This window comes from Rutidosis leptorrhynchoides, chromosome 2, assembly GCF_046630445.1.
Source record: "Rutidosis leptorrhynchoides isolate AG116_Rl617_1_P2 chromosome 2, CSIRO_AGI_Rlap_v1, whole genome shotgun sequence".
Taxonomy (NCBI): Eukaryota; Viridiplantae; Streptophyta; class Magnoliopsida; order Asterales; family Asteraceae; genus Rutidosis; species Rutidosis leptorrhynchoides.
Window position 1 is genome coordinate 521,440,831 of NC_092334.1, and position 18,383 is coordinate 521,459,213.

General features: G+C 35.3%; 1 protein-coding gene and 1 pseudogene across 1 annotated transcript; one reads left to right on the forward strand and one right to left on the reverse strand.

The window, feature by feature from the left end:
• The window catches only part of LOC139889572 (acyltransferase GLAUCE-like), a 90,271-nt pseudogene extending 77,101 nt beyond the window's left edge, over positions 1–13,170 (forward strand).
• A 396-nt stretch (positions 13,171–13,566) lies between these two features.
• LOC139889573 (chromatin assembly factor 1 subunit FAS1-like) lies at positions 13,567–15,540 on the reverse strand. The gene is made up of 4 exons (XM_071872517.1): positions 15,526–15,540; positions 15,268–15,405; positions 14,882–14,927; positions 13,567–13,860 (listed from the first exon to the last, which is right to left on the reverse strand). Exons 1-4 carry the CDS (start codon positions 15,538–15,540, stop codon positions 13,700–13,702), a joined length of 360 nt encoding a protein of 119 aa, XP_071728618.1. The 3' UTR covers positions 13,567–13,699.
• Between the last annotated feature and the right edge of the window lie 2,843 nt (positions 15,541–18,383).

The following is an 18,383-nucleotide window of genomic DNA, read 5'->3' on the forward strand; positions in this document are numbered from 1 at the left end:
GAATCAAATTACTCTCTCTCAAGTGTTCTTCCTTTGTTCTAAGTGTTCTTCATCATCTTCAACAAAATCTAGCTCAATCTAGTTTATAAATCCATACATAAACCAAGTTATAAAACAACATCTCAAGAACACACCAACAACACTTCCAAGTTTGCTAGCTTACTTCGAATCTTGAAAATCCACTTTGAGTGATCATCCAACCTCAAGAAATATTTCTTATTTACAGTAAGATATCTTTCTAATATAAGGTAATACTCATATTCAAACTTTGATTCAATTTCTATAACTTTAACAATCTTATTTCGAGTGGAAATCTTACTTGAACTTGTTTTCGTGTCATGATTCTACTTCAAGAAATTTCAAGCCATCCAAGGATCCTTTGAAGCTAGATCTATTTTTATCATTTCCAGTAGGTTTATCCACAAAACTTGAGGTAGTAATGATGTTCATAACATCATTCAATTCATATATAATTCATATATATAAAACTACCTTATTCGAAGGTTTAAACTTGTAATCAATAGAACATAGTTTAGTTAATTCTAAACTTGTTCGCAAACAAAAGTTAATCCTTCTAACTTGACTTTTAAAATCAACTAAACACATGTTCTATATCTATATGATATGCTAACTTAATGATTTAAAACCTGAAAACACGAAAAATACCGTAAAACCGGATATACGCCGTCGTAGTAACACCGCGGGCTGTTTTGGGTTAGTTAATTAAAAACTATGATAAACTTTGATTTAAAAGTTGTTCTTCTGGGAAAATTATTTTTCTTATGAACATGAAAATATATCCAAAAATCATGGTTAAACTCAAAGTGGAAGTATGTTTTCCAAAATGGTCATCTAGACGTCGTTCTTTCGACTGAAATGACTACCTTTACAAAAATGACTTGTTACCTGTATTTCTGACTATAAACTTATACTTTTTCTGTTTAGATTCATAAACTTAAGTTCAATATGAAACCATAGCAACTTGAATCACTCAAAACGGATTTAAAACGAAGAAGTTATGGGTAAAACAAGATTGGATAATTTTTCTTGTTGTAGCTACGTGAAAATTGGTAACAAATCTATATTAATCATATCCTAGCTAACTCATATTGTATTATACATGTATTCTAATATATTATGTAATCTTGGGATACCATAGACACGTATGCAAATGTTTTGACATATCATATCGACCCATGTATATATATTATTTGGAACAACCATAGACACTCTATATGCAGTAATGTTGGAGTTAGCTATACAGGGTTGAGGTTGATTCCAAAAATATATATACTTTGAGTTGTGATCTAGCCTGAGACGTGTATACACTGGGTCGTGGATTGATTTAAGATATATATATCAATTTATTTCTGTACATCTAACTGTGGACAACTAGTTGTAGGTTACTAACGAGGACAGCTGACTTAATAAACTTAAACATTAAAACGTATTAAAAATGTTGTAAATATATTTTGAACATACTTTGATATATATGTATATATTTGTTATAGGTCCGTGAATCGACCCGTGGCCAAGTCTTATTTTCCGACAAAGTGAAAATCTGTGAAAGTGAGTTATAGTCCCACTTTTAAAATCTAATATTTTTGGGATGAGAATACATGCAGCTTTATAAATGTTTTACAAAATAGACACAAGTACATGAAACTACTTTCTATGGTTGAACGATCAAAGCCGAGTATGCCCCTTTTTACTTGGTAACCTAAGATTTAGTAAACCAGTCTACTAATTGACGCGAATCCTAAAGATAGATCTATTGGGCCCAACAAACCCCATCCGTTATAGCGGATGCTTTAGTACTTCGAGTTTTTATATCATGTCGGATGGATGTCCCGGAATGATGGGGATATTCTTATATGCATCTTGTTAATGTCGGTTACCAGGTGTTCACCATATGAATGATTTTTATCTCTATGTATGGGATGTATATTGAAATATGAAATTTTGTGGTCTATTATTACGATTTGATAAATATATAGGTTAAACCTATAACTCACCAACATTTTTGTTGACGTTTAAAGCATGTTTATTCTCAGGTGATTATTAAGAGCTTCCGTTGTTGCGTGCTAAAATAAGGACAAGATTTGGTGTCAGCATGCTTGTATAATATTGTTTAAAACTGCATTCGAGATTTACTTTGTTGTAACATATTAATATTGTAAACTAATATGTATTGGTAGTGTGTAAGTGTGATATTTTTTTAGATTATCATTTCTGGATAATCTAGGTGATGTCCTTTTAACCTTAAATAAAGGTTATGGTTTGTTTTTAAAAACAAATGCAGTCTTTGAAAAACGTCTCATATAGAGGTCAAAACCTCGCAACGAAATCAATTAATATGGAACGTTTATAATCAATATGAACGGGACATTTCAAGCAGTTCTTGTAATTGGCTCTGCAACTCTTGCATTTCGGAAGGTGCGAGTCGATAAGGTGCGCGAGCTACAGGTGCAGCCCCTGGCACTAAATCGATCTGAAACTCCATTGCCCTCGGTGGCGGTAATCCAGGCAATTCCTCTGGAAAGACGTCGGGAAATTCGTTCACAATTCGTACATCATCCACACTCTTTACCTCGATTTCTAACGTTTTCACATGTGCTAAAACAGCAAGACGTCCTTTCTTCATGATCTTTTGGGCTTTCATGCAACTAATGAGATTCAGTTTCAAGCTACATCTCTCTCCGTAAATAATCAGTGGCTCACAGTCTTCGTGTGGTATACGAAGAGCTTTATCTCCACAGATAATGTCGGCCCTTATCTTGGTCAACCAGTCTATACCGACAATAACATCAAAGCTTCCCAACTTAATGGGTATCAAGTCAATCTCGAAATCCACACCAGCTATGTTGATAATAGCTCCTCGGCTAATTCGGTCAACTTTCTCAAGTTTTCCATTGGCTACCTCTACAAGCATACTCTCCTTTAAAGGAACTAACGACCAATTTATCTTAGAGCAAAAGTGTCTACATGCATAACTTCTATCGGCACCAGTATCAAATAGGACAGAAGCTAATAGATTGTTGATAGTGAATATACCTGTAACCAAGTCGGGGTTCTCACAGGCATCCCTTGCGTTTACATTGAAGGCTCTTCCACGCGGTGGCCCGCCGTCCTTTCTCTTGTTGGGACACTCATTTTTGAAGTGGCCCGGTTGTCCACACTCATAGCACTTTCTCGGTCCAGTAGGGTTTGTCTTCACATTCAGGGTGGTGATCTTGCAGTCTTTGTCAATATGCCCAGTCCTTTTACATTTTTCGCAGACCACGTTGCAGTACCCGGTGTGATGCTTGTAGCATCTCTTGCACTGCGACAGACTACCCTTGTAGTTAGAGTTCGAGCTAGGGTTCGGGTTGGGGTTCCTTCCGTCATTGTGCCTCTTAGCAGGGTTTTGTTCAAATACCCTCCCCTTGCTGTTGTCCCACTTACGCTTCTCACTACTACCCGATTCGAATTTAGCCTTTTCTGGTTCTTTGCTGGTAATTTGGTTCATCAGGGTATGCGCCATGCGCATAGCTTCCGGGACATCAGCTGGTTTTGAAGAGGTGACATTTCCTTAGATGGACTTGGGAAGTCCCCACAAATAGCGTTCCATTCGCTTAAATTCCGGGGTAACCATCGTGGGACACATCAAAGCTAGTTCCAAGTACCTTCGGTTATAACTGTCAAGATCGGTTCCCACAACCTTCAAATCCCAGAACTCAGCCTCCATTTTCTGTATCTCTGTCCTGGGGCAATACTCTTCAATCATGGCCCCCTTAAATTCCTCCCACGGGGTAGCATACGCCTCATCAATACCCTTAGCTTGAGCAAGTGTGTTCCACCAGGCTAGGGCGCCGTCCGACAGTGTCCAGGAGGCATACTAAGTTTTGTTCATTTCTGAACAGTTGCTTACACGGAACACAACTTCTAATTTCTCAAACCACCTTGTAAGTCCAACTGGCCCCTCAGTACCACTAAAATTGTGGGGCTTGCAGCTTTGGAATTCCTTGTATGTGCACCCGTTATGATTGTGCTGGATAGCCGATGGAGCTTGGGGGTTCATTTTCGCTATAGCTGCGGCTACCCGTTCGGCTATCATTTCTTCGATCTGTGATGCTGTGGGCGTTGATCTTCCGTTGGCCATTGATCTTCTAAACAAAAATTTTGACTCGAGTCAAAATCCAGCATTCAAATAATAATAATAATAATACATTATATGGTAACCAATATGGAATCAACACAACCCATGTTAATTAAGTAACACAAATAGATTCAGATACCACAAAATCATCATACAGTAACGTAAATAGAACACTGTACAAAGATTAAACAACACTAAGTTCCATTCATTAATAAAAAGTTGCATACATTCGCATAAGATTCGTACAATACATGAGTGAAACATGAAACAACAAACGGGATTACATAAGGAAACCTAATACAAAAGCTCTAGGGTGACGGTGGGTAAAGGATGTCCATTATGTGGGACATCTGATCCTCGAGCTCAGTTACCCGAGCACGGAGGGTATCCACCTCCCTCGTCAGTTCCTCGATAGAGGGAGAGGCTGGTGGAGCAGGCGGTGCTGATGGTGCAGGTGGTGCCGGTGGTGCAGATGATGCTGGTGGGGCTGGTGGTGCAGACGGCCCAGCACCAGAAGTAGATGCTGCGTAACGGGGAGCCTTACGTATGAATGGATCAGCAGGATACGACACAAGCCGCTTACGGGCGGTAACTCTAACCTTCAGTCCATGTGCGTTAACGAACGACCTACCTCCGTTAACCCCTGGAATAACAGTGCCGTCGAAACGATACCGCTTCTTCGGCAGGGTGGAGGGTGGCTGCACGGGTGCCTCCTCAGGGTCCTCATCGAAATCCTCATCGCTGGAATCGTCGGATGATGAGTCGTCAGATGATGAGACGTCGGAATCATCGGAAGGTGGATGTACTCGGCCAGTAGTCATCAGTCGGTATCTGCCGGGTGGAATCGGCACGACACGTCCATCAGGAAGGCATCTAGCCCAATGACCATGCTCATTCCGGAAAGGAACGTCCCCATATTCCCCAGGAATCACAGCACCACCGGAATGGTGTTGTGGCTCCGAGGGTCCTGGGATAAGTGGAGCTGGAATCTCCGGTGGATCCTCATGTCCGTCTGAGATGATCACTGGGTCGGGTGCATGGCTACTGTCTCCAGAGGACGAAGCGCCAGAGTCGCTGGAGGGTAAAGAGGACGGGATCTGTGAATCGGCAACAATGGCAGGCGATGTGGCAGATGAGTCTGAGTCGCTCTCCAAAATGATAACGGGCGGGATATCCGACATCTGAACAAGGAAAAATAACTTTTTCCATGTCAGTAAGTCATATAGCAAGCACGTATTAGGCAAAGTAACTATGACAGTCTAGATCATCTATAGCAGTAAGTAGCATGGCAATAACGAAAAGTATCATGCAATCGAAAACAGATAATAGAATGAAGTAGTGAAAGCAAGTAATAGTATACGACATATAGCAGTAAAAGTAAGCAGCAGCATGCAGCAAGTTCCGCAGAAACAAGTAAACTAGCAAGTTGTAGATTAGTCCTATTAGCGAATCCTACTCGGTCCGGTCTAGACTCACTAATGCAACCTAATTCCCTACAACCAATGCTCTGATACCAAATGTGACGCCCCGTACAAAATTAACATGTACGGATCATTACAAGGTCACACACTATATGCTGTTTTAAAATAAGTTTGCATTCATAAAACGGAGTGACGTCTTAACCAACATTAAAAGTTTTACAACCGATAGTGTGCTTCTACGAATAGAAGGCAATAATAATAGTACGTGACCCAATGGTCGTTACGAATACATTGTTCAAAAATAATAAAGTTTGTGAATGCAAGATAAACATTTCATGCGAAGACATCTCTAACACAAGCAGCGGAAGTCTACAAAGCATGGCAACTACAGCGGAAGCAATCAAACCTTAAGCACCTGAGAAAAACATGCTTAAAACGTCAACACAAAGGTTGGTGAGCTATAGTTTAAGTATAACAGTAATGTAAGGTAGGCCACGAGATTTCAGTGTTTCAAAACAGTATGAAAAGTATATGTATAACCGTGGGCACTTGGTAACTAACTTAACGTAAATAACACCCCCTAAAAGTACACTTGGCGAGTGCGTAACTTTACGAAGTATTAAACACCCATTAAATGCTAGCGCTACTAGCCCGAGTGGGGATGTCAAACCCTATGGATCCATATCTAAGATTCGCGTTCACTGGTTCAAAGACCAATGACTAAACGTTACCGAGCTAAGGGGAAAGTTTATGCCGTTGTATAACCCACACATATATAAAGTTTAAGTACTCGTGCCTAGTATGTAAAACATAAAATGCGCATGTATTCACAGTTTCCAAAATAGTTAAAATAAAAAAGGGATGCTATAACTCACAGTGGAAAGTAGTAAAAGTCGATACGCGGGAATAGTAAGCAAGTGGTTGGTCCGGAAGGTCCTCAACCTAAGTCAAAAGTTACTAAGTCAGTAAATCGTTCCCAAAGGTTTAAAAGTATGTAAATTAGGTCTTAAGTATCATCACCATTCATCATTCATCAAAAAGTGTAAAGTAAGTTTCAATCAAGAATAGAGTTTGAAATAAAGGCTGACTTCGTTCAGTCGCCACGACCTCTATACAAACTGAAATGAGGTAAGACCAGTGGCCATGGCTCCATAAATGAGTCCCCTAGAGGCTGACCAATTTCCAGAACCAAACTCGTCTTCGTTTGACCGTGGTGACGGTTTAAGTGCGAGTAGGTCAGAAATTTTAGCACAACGTTAAAAGGGTGTAGTGACTTTCAGATGGCCATAAATCCTAAACCGTAACTCGGATTAAGACGAGGTCTAAACGAAAAATCATCTACTCGAACCGAACTAGCTGGAAATCAACTTTTCCAGTAGCCCAGGTTACTGATCAGTTCCAGAAAACAGTAAGTAAGGTGTTTCGGTGGGTTCTTGGTGCTTGATGCTTATCACGGTTCTCATCCTTGATGCTTATAGCTCCAAGTGTACAACTCGTTGATGTGTTTGCATCATCTTAACCAAGTTTTGACCATCATAACACTAGTGTAAGTCTAAGATATGTAGCACAACTCAATTAAGGGTTGTAAGTAGTTTGATGAACCAAAGTTACATCAAGATCTTAGATCCGACACATACATGATTTCTAATAGTAATATTAAGCTACAAACTTGAAAATAAACTAAATAAACAATATCTTAAGTTGTAGAACTTAGATCTTAGCTAGATCTTAAAGATCCTAGACTAGAAAGTCTAGATCTAGTGTTCTTAAGTTAGATCCTAAGTTATAGAACTTGGATCTTTACTTTAATGAAACCATAAATTATGAAAATTAGATTTTCATCTTGTAAAATGTATGTAAGCTTATAAGCTCTTATTTACAACAAAATTAGAAGACCATAAGTTATATAAACTTAGATCCAACATAAGTATATGAAGTTATAACTAGAAAGTTATACTTCCATGTTCTTGAACTTATAAAGTTAACTTTAGTTTCAAGAAATATGAGATCAAGTTTAACTAGTAATACTTGACCAAATTAACAACATCACAACTTTAAAGTACTTACAAAAGAAAGAAATAAACTAAAGTTAGAAGTATTATGTTCATGTTTGTTTCATACTTAAGAAGATTCAAGTCAAGCTTGGATCTTAAGAATTTAAGTCTACAAAACATGAACACAAGTATGATTATAAAGTTTATGAACTTTAAATCTTATAACATTTAAGTGTAGAACCATAAGTTATAGAACTTAGATCCTTGTTCTTGGTTCTTCATCAAACAAAGATGAAAGTAACCAAGATTATATGAAGATTCAAGTTAGAAAACTTGATCTTTAACACAAACAAGTAACAAGTAACAAAACAAGTAAAATGATGATGATAAGTTGGCGGTTTTAATGAAAGAAAAAGAAAGAAAAATAAAGCTTTGTTACTTACAATATTGAGAGAGAAAAGATGATAGAAAGAGAAGTACAAGTATGTGTGTGTATGGAATGAAGGAATACTAGTGAATAAGTAACAAAAAAATTTGAAAATGAACTCCCACTCCCCCATGGAAGCTCACGGCCAAAAACCCCAAAATGGCAAGGTCAAAAGTTAACTTTCAAGTGTTGGAGAATGGTGTAAGCTCAAAATGGATTAAAGTTAAATGTATGGGGAAGAGTTTCTAGCATGCTTGTAGTATTTGTCTCATCATTAACTTAATTAATTCAAGTTTAAGCCTAATGAATTACTAGTAACATGTTGGGCTCACAACTAGTCCATTAAGAGAAGTAGGGTGGGCTTCCAAGTCCATATAATAAAAGCCCAAGTCCAAGTAACCAACAAATAATTAAAAATCCCAAGTAGTTAACTACTTGCATTAGTTAATTAAAAATGATTAATAATAATTAATCATGAACGTAAATAATATCCAAAATATTATTCGTGAAAAGTACGTGTGTCACAAAGACAAGCCGGGACATGTAAAGTCAATTACGATAACAAGTAAATGTATAAAAATACATTTACTAACACGCAAGTATTAATAATAAATATTAATAAATATAAGTCGGAAAATCCAGGGTCGTTACATTACCCACCTGTTAAAGAAAATTTCGTCCCGAAAATTCAGGGTCGTTACATTACCCACCTGTTCAAAAGTCTTTCAAAATAAAGTAAAGAGTCAGCTTGGCAATATCATTAAATCACTTCACTCTGATGGATGAAGTGAGTATATGAGTCAAGAGTTTTTGGACCACCTGTAGAATTGTGGGATTGTCTTACAATTCACTTCACCTCACACACTATTACTCAATGGTGAGTCTGAATGGATGAATCGAACTTTACTTGATATGGTTTGATCTATGATGAGTCTGACTACTCTACCACCATCTTTTTGGGGTTATGCATTAGAGTCTGCTACAGGCATACTCAATATGGTTCCAACCAAGAAGGTAGAAAAGACACCATATGAAGTATGACATGGGAAGATTCCCAAGTTGTCTTATTTGAAATTTTGGGGTTGTGAAGTGTATGTGAAGCATCACACTTCAAACAAATTAAAACCATGAAGTATTAAATTTCACTTTATGGAATACCCAAAGGAAACAATGGGTTACTACTTCTACTACGAAGCTGAAAACAAAGTGTTTTCTGCTCGGTCTACTGAATTCTTAAAAAGGAGATCTTCTATTATAAGAATTTAGTGCGAGTAAAGTAGATCTTGAAGAAATTCAAGAACCACAAAGTAACATACCTTCTTTAAGCACTAGTAATCCACACGTTGAATCTGAGCGCATTGTTGGTGAGTTAGAACGTGTTGAACTTGAACTTCATAGGCCTGGTAGAACTCCTTATCGGCATAAGAAGTTTGATTATCTGATTAATTCATATGAACCTCACCTATAGGATTATGAACCCTCTAGCTACCGTGAGGTCATATAAGATCACGAATCTTAAAAATGGCGAGATACTATGAATGCAAATATGCAGTCCATGAAAGATAATCAACTATGTGACTTGATTGATCTTCCACCTAATTGTAAGAAAATGGGGTGTAAATGAATCTTCAAAGAGAAGACTAGCATGGACGGTAATGTAAACATTTTTAAAGCTCGATTTGTAAGAAAATGTTATGATGAAACTTTTTCGCAGATCGCGAGCTTTACAAATTAGGATACTTATTGTCATAGCTACTTTTCATGATTATGAAGTATGGTAAATGGATATCATAACCGCTTTTTCTAAATGGCGACCTAAGCGAGGACGTATATATGGTTCAGCCAAAAGGATCTATATATCCTAAGCATCCTAATAAAGTATGAAAGCTTCTAAAATTCATTTATGGATTAAAGCAAGCATTCAGGAGCTAGAATCTTAAGTTTAATGAGAATATCAAAGAGTTTGGTTTTTCCTCAAAAACAAGATGAGCTATGTGTTTACATTAAATCTAGTGGGAGCAAAGTAGTCTTCTTGATCTTGTATATTGATGACATACTACTTATTGGAAATAACATTTCAACTTGCAAGATGTCAAGTCTTGGCTTGAAAACGTTTTTTCATAAATGATCTTGGAGAAGCTACTTATATACTTGGAATCATGATCTATAGAAATAGATTCAAATGGCTTATTGGTTTGAATTAATGTACATATTTTATCTTGCAGAGATTTAGCATGCATTACTCCAACCTTGGAGCATTGCCTGTGCAAAAGAGCATAACGTTGAGCAAGTCTCAAAGTCTTATCACATGATGAGATAAGATGAACGAAATGTATCCCATATGTTTCGGCTATAGGATCCATTATGTATGCCATGTTATGTGCTAAAATGATGTCTCATTATTTTTGAATTTGACGAGTTGTTCTCAATAAAATCCAAGTGAAGAACCTTGGATTGCTGTTAAGAACATTCTTAAGTATTTGCAAAGTACTAAAGATATGTGTTTGGTTTGCGATAGTTTGGAAAAAGAGTTAAGTATTAAGTTTTATACTGATGCTAGTTTCCAAACTCATCGAGATGATTCTCGATCCCAGTCAGGTTATGTCTTTGTCATGATGGACGAGACAGTTAATTGGAAGAGCTCAAAGTAGAGCATTGTTGCACATTTTACAACAAAAGCAGAATACATTATTACCTGAGATGATGCTCAGAAAGTTGTCTGGATAAGGAAGTTTGTTGTTGAACTCAGAGTAGTACAAAATAATAAATCTTCTATAAAGATGTATTGTGATAGTTTGGTTGTTATAACACTTTCGAAAGAATCACATGTACATAAAAGTATCTGACACATTTTTCGAAAGTTTGACTACATTCATGAAGTCATTGTGGGGAATGAAATTAGTATTCTTAAGGTTCATACAGATGATATCGTGGCTGACCCGTTCATGAAGCCCTTGATGCACAACAAGCATGATGATCATGCTAGTAATAATGGACTTCAATAAGCTGATCTTTTTCATTTGTAATTTAGTATTTGAATATTTTTGGAACATTAAGCGGTTTTATCTTAATGAATTGAGATACTCGGTATGGTCGTTTTCATTTATATCACTGTGTTCTATATTAGCATGTTTAATCCATGAATAATTTTTTATTATTCTAAATCTCCATAATCCGTCATGTTATGGGAGTAACATGAATTAAAATTATTATGAAATTTGGTTTTATTCACTAATGGTGAATAGTTAACTAGCTGAGGCCAAAATTCATATGTATTCATTGATGATGAATATTGGAATGACCCAATCACGAGATGCCACTACATGGATCATCGTCAATAGTGAATCTCATAATGGTTATGTCTTTGTGTTCTTAGACCTGAGATGTATATGTTGGTTTTCGATTGTATAACATATTATACTTTGATATGGTTAAACGCTATCCTGAACAAGGTAGTTATAAAGGCCATCATTGGGTATGATGTGAAGCACATGACGAACGCATGTAATCAAAATGGAATTTATTCCTCTATGCGAGAGTATGATACCACTGGGCCCCTCGATGAAAATGAATGGATATTTACACGGCCGTGTCCAAGATATATTGATTGATGATCAATTTCTAACTTGGTGATCACATTCAAATTTTTCTAGATCGAGAAACAGAATTAGTTGATAAATGAGAATGACTAGATCCATGTCTCATGTCAACTCGGTATTGGTAATAAAGGGACAATAGACACTTAATCATTAAATCATTTTTAATAATAATGATAGTTCGTTTAGCTGAAACAAACACTTGTATATTTCGGGGGCATTGACGTGTTGCTAGACGCCAATATATGTCTGTATATTTTTCTAGATGTTATGTCATGCACAAGTGGGAGTTTGTTGGTTTAGTGTGCACGTCATAACACAACTCTATAATACCGCTTATATACGAGCCTATGGGGTCACACACAATAAGCACTTAGATATCCGGCTATATGTATATAATGTATATACATATTTATAATCACCTATCATTATATATTGTTGATATATAATTATTAATCATAGCCTATAGTTCGAAAATATAATTTAATTAAATATGATTTAATTACATATAAAATGTTTAACGGGTCGGTGGATCACAATATTATTGAATGAGCTTATATTATCTAGGGTTAAATGAATACTCCGTAATATATAAGTTAATCAAATTACTTTTTTGGAGATTGATTGCAAATGGCCAAGAACATAAATATAATATTGTTGTTGTTTACGGCTGGAAAGAAAAAAAGGGATCAACCAACTTTAATACCTACTCCATATTGTTTTCTTTACTCTTATTTTTAGATATAATAAAAACAAAAAGACTTAGATTGATATCAATTTATGGGATTCGGTGGATACATGATATATATGTTTTTGTCTCATTTCCAATTTATTAACCATAAAGGGACATACATGTGAGGATACAAAAACACACCTTGTGTTACTGATTTTAGAGATATCAACTAAAGGCTGTGTAATTGACTTTTTTGAGTCAAGAACAAGAACGAGAAAAGGAAATAAACAAAAGAGTTTTGTTTATTTTATCTTGATTAATATTTGGTGATTCAAGATCTAGCAGTCTCCGGTGTTTGCTTGACGTGCTGTGTGGATTAACCATAGAGATATTCATAAACTTTGAATATATGCTTCAACCTAGACGTGGATAGTTGATTCTATCGCTCTTGCATCGCTCGTTAAAGGTATATCTAAACTCCTATTTGTGAATTTATTAGTTGACAATTATTAGTGGTGTAATTGGATCTTATTGGGAACCGTTAATCGTGTGAAAGTTTATAATTAAATAAATGATGTTTATTTTAATGATAATAAAAATAAAAGATGTTTATTTATATGTTCCGCTGTGTTTATAAAATTTAAAAGTACACACAGTTTTCCATCACAGTTGTCAGGTGGTTTATCATAGGAAAGATATAATATCACTGTTTCCGGATATTGTAGGTGCAGATAACAAAAATGAAGTGAATGTGTTGGTGGCTTTGCCTAGCAAAGAAATGGAGAAATTTGAGGCTTTATTTCATAAGTTTTTGGCATGAAGACTTGAAGGTTGCATCGTGTTTTTTTATCATATGGTGTGCTGTATAAAAATGTCTTTCAAGTTTGGTTTTCAAACATATTTGTAAGTGATGAAAGAGTAATCTATTTTATGATTTATAAATACATGTATACATTTGTGTAATAACTAAGAAAACAATCTAAAGATTTTAAGATATATGTAAATATATCTAATCTAATTGGTTTTCAAGACACGATGCAAAATAATACTCCGTATATACTTTGTTTTGGTTCGACCACATTGAGCTATGCCAAGTGGTTATGTTTTACTTGCTTTTGTAGTAGTCAAATGATGCTAATTACTAAATTAAATTTATATTCAACTATTCAAGTAATGTTACTATATGTGAAATAAGCAATCAAGCCAAAACCTAACGCGATTAATTTAATCATAAGTGGAGCTAGATTTTTGCACACAAAAATTGCATATATCGAGACACAAAATAAAGACTAATCTAACATGATATAGTCCATGAAACTTGCTTTTTATACATATGACAAAATATATTATGGTTATACGAAGATACACTGACATAGTTCATATATTCAACTAGCAAAAACAAAACATCAAATTGTTGAGCACCAAAAAGAAAAACAAGCAGCAGCAAAGACTACTGACTATTGTATATATTGTTCTGCATTTCGACAGCTGGTGAGGTCTTTTCCGATGGCAGTGGAGAGACTTGGTTAGGGTTTGTTGTTTTACCGGTAGGAGGCAGGCATCTCTTTGAGAAGAACGCAGCTATTGATTTAGTCCGCTTTGACTTTTTCTCTGTTTTTATTTTTATAATATAAACAGAGTCGGCATATAATGAAGATGTAGTAGGATCAAGAGGGAAGTAACCAATCGGGGGGAAGCAAGGGGAAGCAAAATCTTTTTTTTTTCTTTTCGTTTTTTGAAAAAACTTTGTTAACAAACATTATAGATTGGATGAAAATATGAACATTTAATAAAGACACTTTGTGATAAATATTTTTATTTTGGCGGGAAAACACTCGAAGAACTAATATAAAACAATTATCGTGTTTTTCGAGCGTATGTTGAGGTTTTAGATATTAGGGTTTATAGGGTTAGGGTTTAGATATTAGGGTAATTTAGGGTTCAGGGTTTAGATTTAGGGTTTAGATTTAGGATTTAGATTGAGTTTTTAACACGAACGGTTTAGAGTTTAGGGTTTAGGTCCATAAACCCAAAACACCAAACCCTAAACTCTAAATCGGGCTGAATTTTACTTCACAAAACATGAAGAAGAAAAAAACGTAAACATTCTTCGCGAACAATATTATCTTGAATGTTATTTTTGTCGATCGTTTTCCCGCCTAAATAATAACATTCATCACGAAGTGTCTTTTCTAAATGTTCATATTTTCGTGTGATCTTGATGCCTGAAGAAAAAAAATTCCAAAAAAAACGAAAAAAAAATAAATTTTGCTTCCCCCCGATTGGTTATTTCCCCATTGATACTGACACTAATGAAGATTATCAAATACTTATATGGTCAGGGTTATGTTTTATTTCTAAAAATGGGTCAAATATAAAAAGCTTAAAAATAGGTCAGAAGTCACCCAAGGAGTATTTTCACACATAACATAGTATATATAGTATAGAATATCCTAAATGATTGGATTCAAGAGGTTATATATGTTATTGAAATGTTGTGATGATAAAAAAATGATTCTATAATCAAGATTCAAGAATTTGAGACTAAAGGTGCCCCAGGTCAAACTCAGCTCAACATGTTTCAACCAATAACCAAGAAATACATGACAACTAAGGTTGTTTAATTGAGTACCTGGAGAACGTGATAAGCCAAATTTGTCTAGAATATCTTTCTTGACCTGCAAAATGAAACGGTAATCAAGGATCACTAATCTGCTCATTGCAACAGAGCTGCTTACTTGTTAGACTATGTTGTTATTGGTTTAGAAACTGAATCATATTAAGTAAGGTTAAAAGAGCCCAGGGTCAAACGGTGTAAATTCACTATTAGAACTTTCAGAGTAGTTCTATTTTTGATAATATATCATTTTTCAACTCATGTTTTATAATTAAATTTTTAGAGAAAATGTTGAAAAATTGGACAAAGTCTTCAGCTAATAATGAAATAAGTACTATCAATTACTCCATGTGATAAGATAGAGAGAAGCAAAAGCATGACAAAATAAGATAATTACAAACCTGCCAACGATTATCTGCAAAAAATGAAATTTCACGCACTTTATTTGCCAAATGAGATTTTGGGATATTTGGAAACTTCAAATGCAAGGTTTTCACCACTTTGTTAATCCCATGTGGGCAAGACTGGATAACAGAAATCTGAAATGTTTACAAAATTACACAAACATTATCAGTCTTAAGCACACATATTTCAGTAAAGAAAATGTCAACTATAACCCAACTAAAACAAGCAAATTTCAGTTACGTTAATAATTCCACCAATAATAACAACATAAACTGGGACCAACAGGATGCCTTGATTTTTTTTAAAGGATATGTAATTTTGTTTTCATGTAAATAAGTCATGAATGATTACTCATATTTTTGTAATTTTATGAGATATTTTATGCTAGTTGCCAAATGATGGTTCCCACATGTGTTAGGTGACTCACATGGGCTGCTAAGAGCTGATCATTGGAGTGTATATACCAATAGTACATACATCTAAAAGCTGTGTATTGTACGAGTACGAATACGGGTGCATACGAGTAGAATTGTTGATGAAACTGAACGAGGATGTAATTGTATGCATTTTTATTAAGTAGAAGTATTTTGATAAGTGTCTTGAAGTCTTTCAAAAGTGTATGAATACATATTAAAATACTACATGTATATACATTTTAACTGAGTCGTTAAGTCATCGTTAGTCGTTACATGTAAATGTTGTTTTGAAACCTTTAGGTTAACGATCTTGTTGAATGTTGTTAACCCATTATTTATTATAACAAATGAGATGTTAAATTGTTATATTATCATGATATTATGATATATAATATATCTTAGTATGATATATATACAGTTAAATGTCGTTACAACGATAATCGTTACATATATGTCTCGTTTCGAAATCATTAAGTTAGTAGTCCTATTTTTACATATGTATTTCATTGTTAATACACTTAATAATATATTTACTTATCATTTAACATAATTAACCAAGTGTATCAATATCTTAATATGATTCATATGTACCTAGTAAGACGTTGTTATAACGATAATCGTTATATATATCGTTTTCGAGTTTCTTAAATTAATAGTCTCATTTTTATGTATATAACTCATTGTTAAAATACCTAATGAGATACATAATTATAATAAAATCATGTTAACTATATATATATAACCATATATATGTCATCGTATAGTTTTTACAAATTTTAACGTTCGTGAATCACCGGTTAACTTGGGTGGTCAATTGTCTATATGAAACCTATTTCAATTAATCAAGTCTTAACAAGTTTGATTACTTAACATGTTGGAAACACTTAATCATGTAAATAACAATTTCATTTAATATATATATAAACATGGAAAAGTTCGGGTCACTACACAGCGCCGGTGGATTGAATTGTTGAATGATTACGACTTTGAGATTCGTTACCACCCGGGGAAGGCGAATGTGGTAGCGGACGCTTTGAGCAGAAAGGACAGAGAACTCATTCGAGTAAAAGCTATGAATATAATGATTCATAATAACCTTACTACTCAAATAAAGGAGGCGCAACAAGGAGTTTTAAAAGAGGGAAATTTAAAGGATGAAATACCCAAAGGATCGGAGAAACATCTTAATATTCGGGAAGACGGAACCCGGTATAGGGCTGAAAGAATTTGGGTACCAAAACTTGGAGATATGAGAGAAATGGTACTTAGAGAAGCTCATAAAACCAGATACTCAATACATCCTGGAACGGGGAAGATGTACAAGGATCTCAAGAAATATTTTTGGTGGTCGGGTATGAAAGCCGATGTTGCTAAATACGTAGGAGAATGTTTGACGTGTTCTAAGGTCAAAGCAGAGCATCAGAAACCATCAGGTCTACTTTAACAACCCGAAATCTTGGAATGGAAATGGGAAAACATTACCATGGATTTCATCACTAAATTGCCAATGACTGCAAGTGGTTTTGATACTATTTGGGTAATAGTTGATCGTCTCACCAAATCAGCACACTTCCTGCCAATAAGAGAAGATGACAAGATGGAGAAGTTAGCACGATTGTATTTGAAGGAAGTCGTCTCCAGACATGGAATACCAATCTCTATTATCTCTGATAGGGATGGCAGATTTATTTCAAGATTCTGGCAGACATTACAGCAAGCATTAGGAACTCGTCTAGACATGAGTACTGCTTATCATTCACAAACTGATATGCAGAGCGAAAGGACAATACAAACGCTTGAAGAAATGCTACGAGCATGTGTTATTGATTTCGGAAACAGTTGGGATCGACACCTTCCGTTAGCAGAATTTTCCTTCCACAATAGCTACCATTCAAGCATTGAGATGGCGTCGTTTGAAGCACTCTATGGTAGAAAGTGCAGGTTTCCAATTTGTTGGAGTGAAGTGGGGGATAGATAGATTACGGGTCCGGAGATAATACAAGAAACTACCGAGAAGATCATCCAAATTCAACAATGGTTGAAAACTGCCTAAAGTCGACAAAAGAGCTACGCTGACATTAAAAGAAAAGATATAGAATTCTAAATTGGAGAGATGGTCATGCTTAAAGTTGCACCTTGGAAAGGTGTTGTTCGATTTGGTAAACGAGGGAAATTAAATCCAAGGTATATTGGACCATTCAAGATTATTGATCGTGTAGGACCAGTAGCTTACCGACTTGAGTTACCTCAACAACTCGCGACTGTACATAACACTTTCCACGTCTCGAATTTGAAGAAATGTTTTGCTAAAGAAGATCTCACTATTCCGTTAGACGAAATCCAAATCAACGAAAAACTTCAATTCATCGAATAACCCGTCGAAATAATGGATCCTGAGGTTAAAAGACTTAACCAAAACAAGATACCAATTGTTAAGGTTCGATGGAATGCTCGTAGAGGACCTGAGTTCACTTGGGAACGAGAAGATCATATGAAGAAGAAATACCCGCACCTATTTCCAGAAGATACGTCAACACCTCCAACTGCTTAAAATTTCGGGACGAAATTTATTTAACGGGTAGGTACTGTAGTGACCCGAACTTTTCCATGTTTATATATATTAAATGAGATTGATATTTACATGATTAAATATTTTCAACTTGATAAGCAATCAAACTTGTTAAGACTTGATTATT

Excerpts from the sequence above, each read along its gene's own strand:
- LOC139889573 (XM_071872517.1), bottom strand. Across the intron at positions 14,928-15,267 it reads TTGCAGATAATCGTTGGCAG|GTCAAGAAAGATATTCTAGA; the intron begins GTTTGTAATTAT and ends TTCATTTTGCAG. Across the intron at positions 13,861-14,881 it reads TGGCTTATCACGTTCTCCAG|AGAAAAAGTCAAAGCGGACT; the intron begins GTACTCAATTAA and ends AAATAAAAACAG.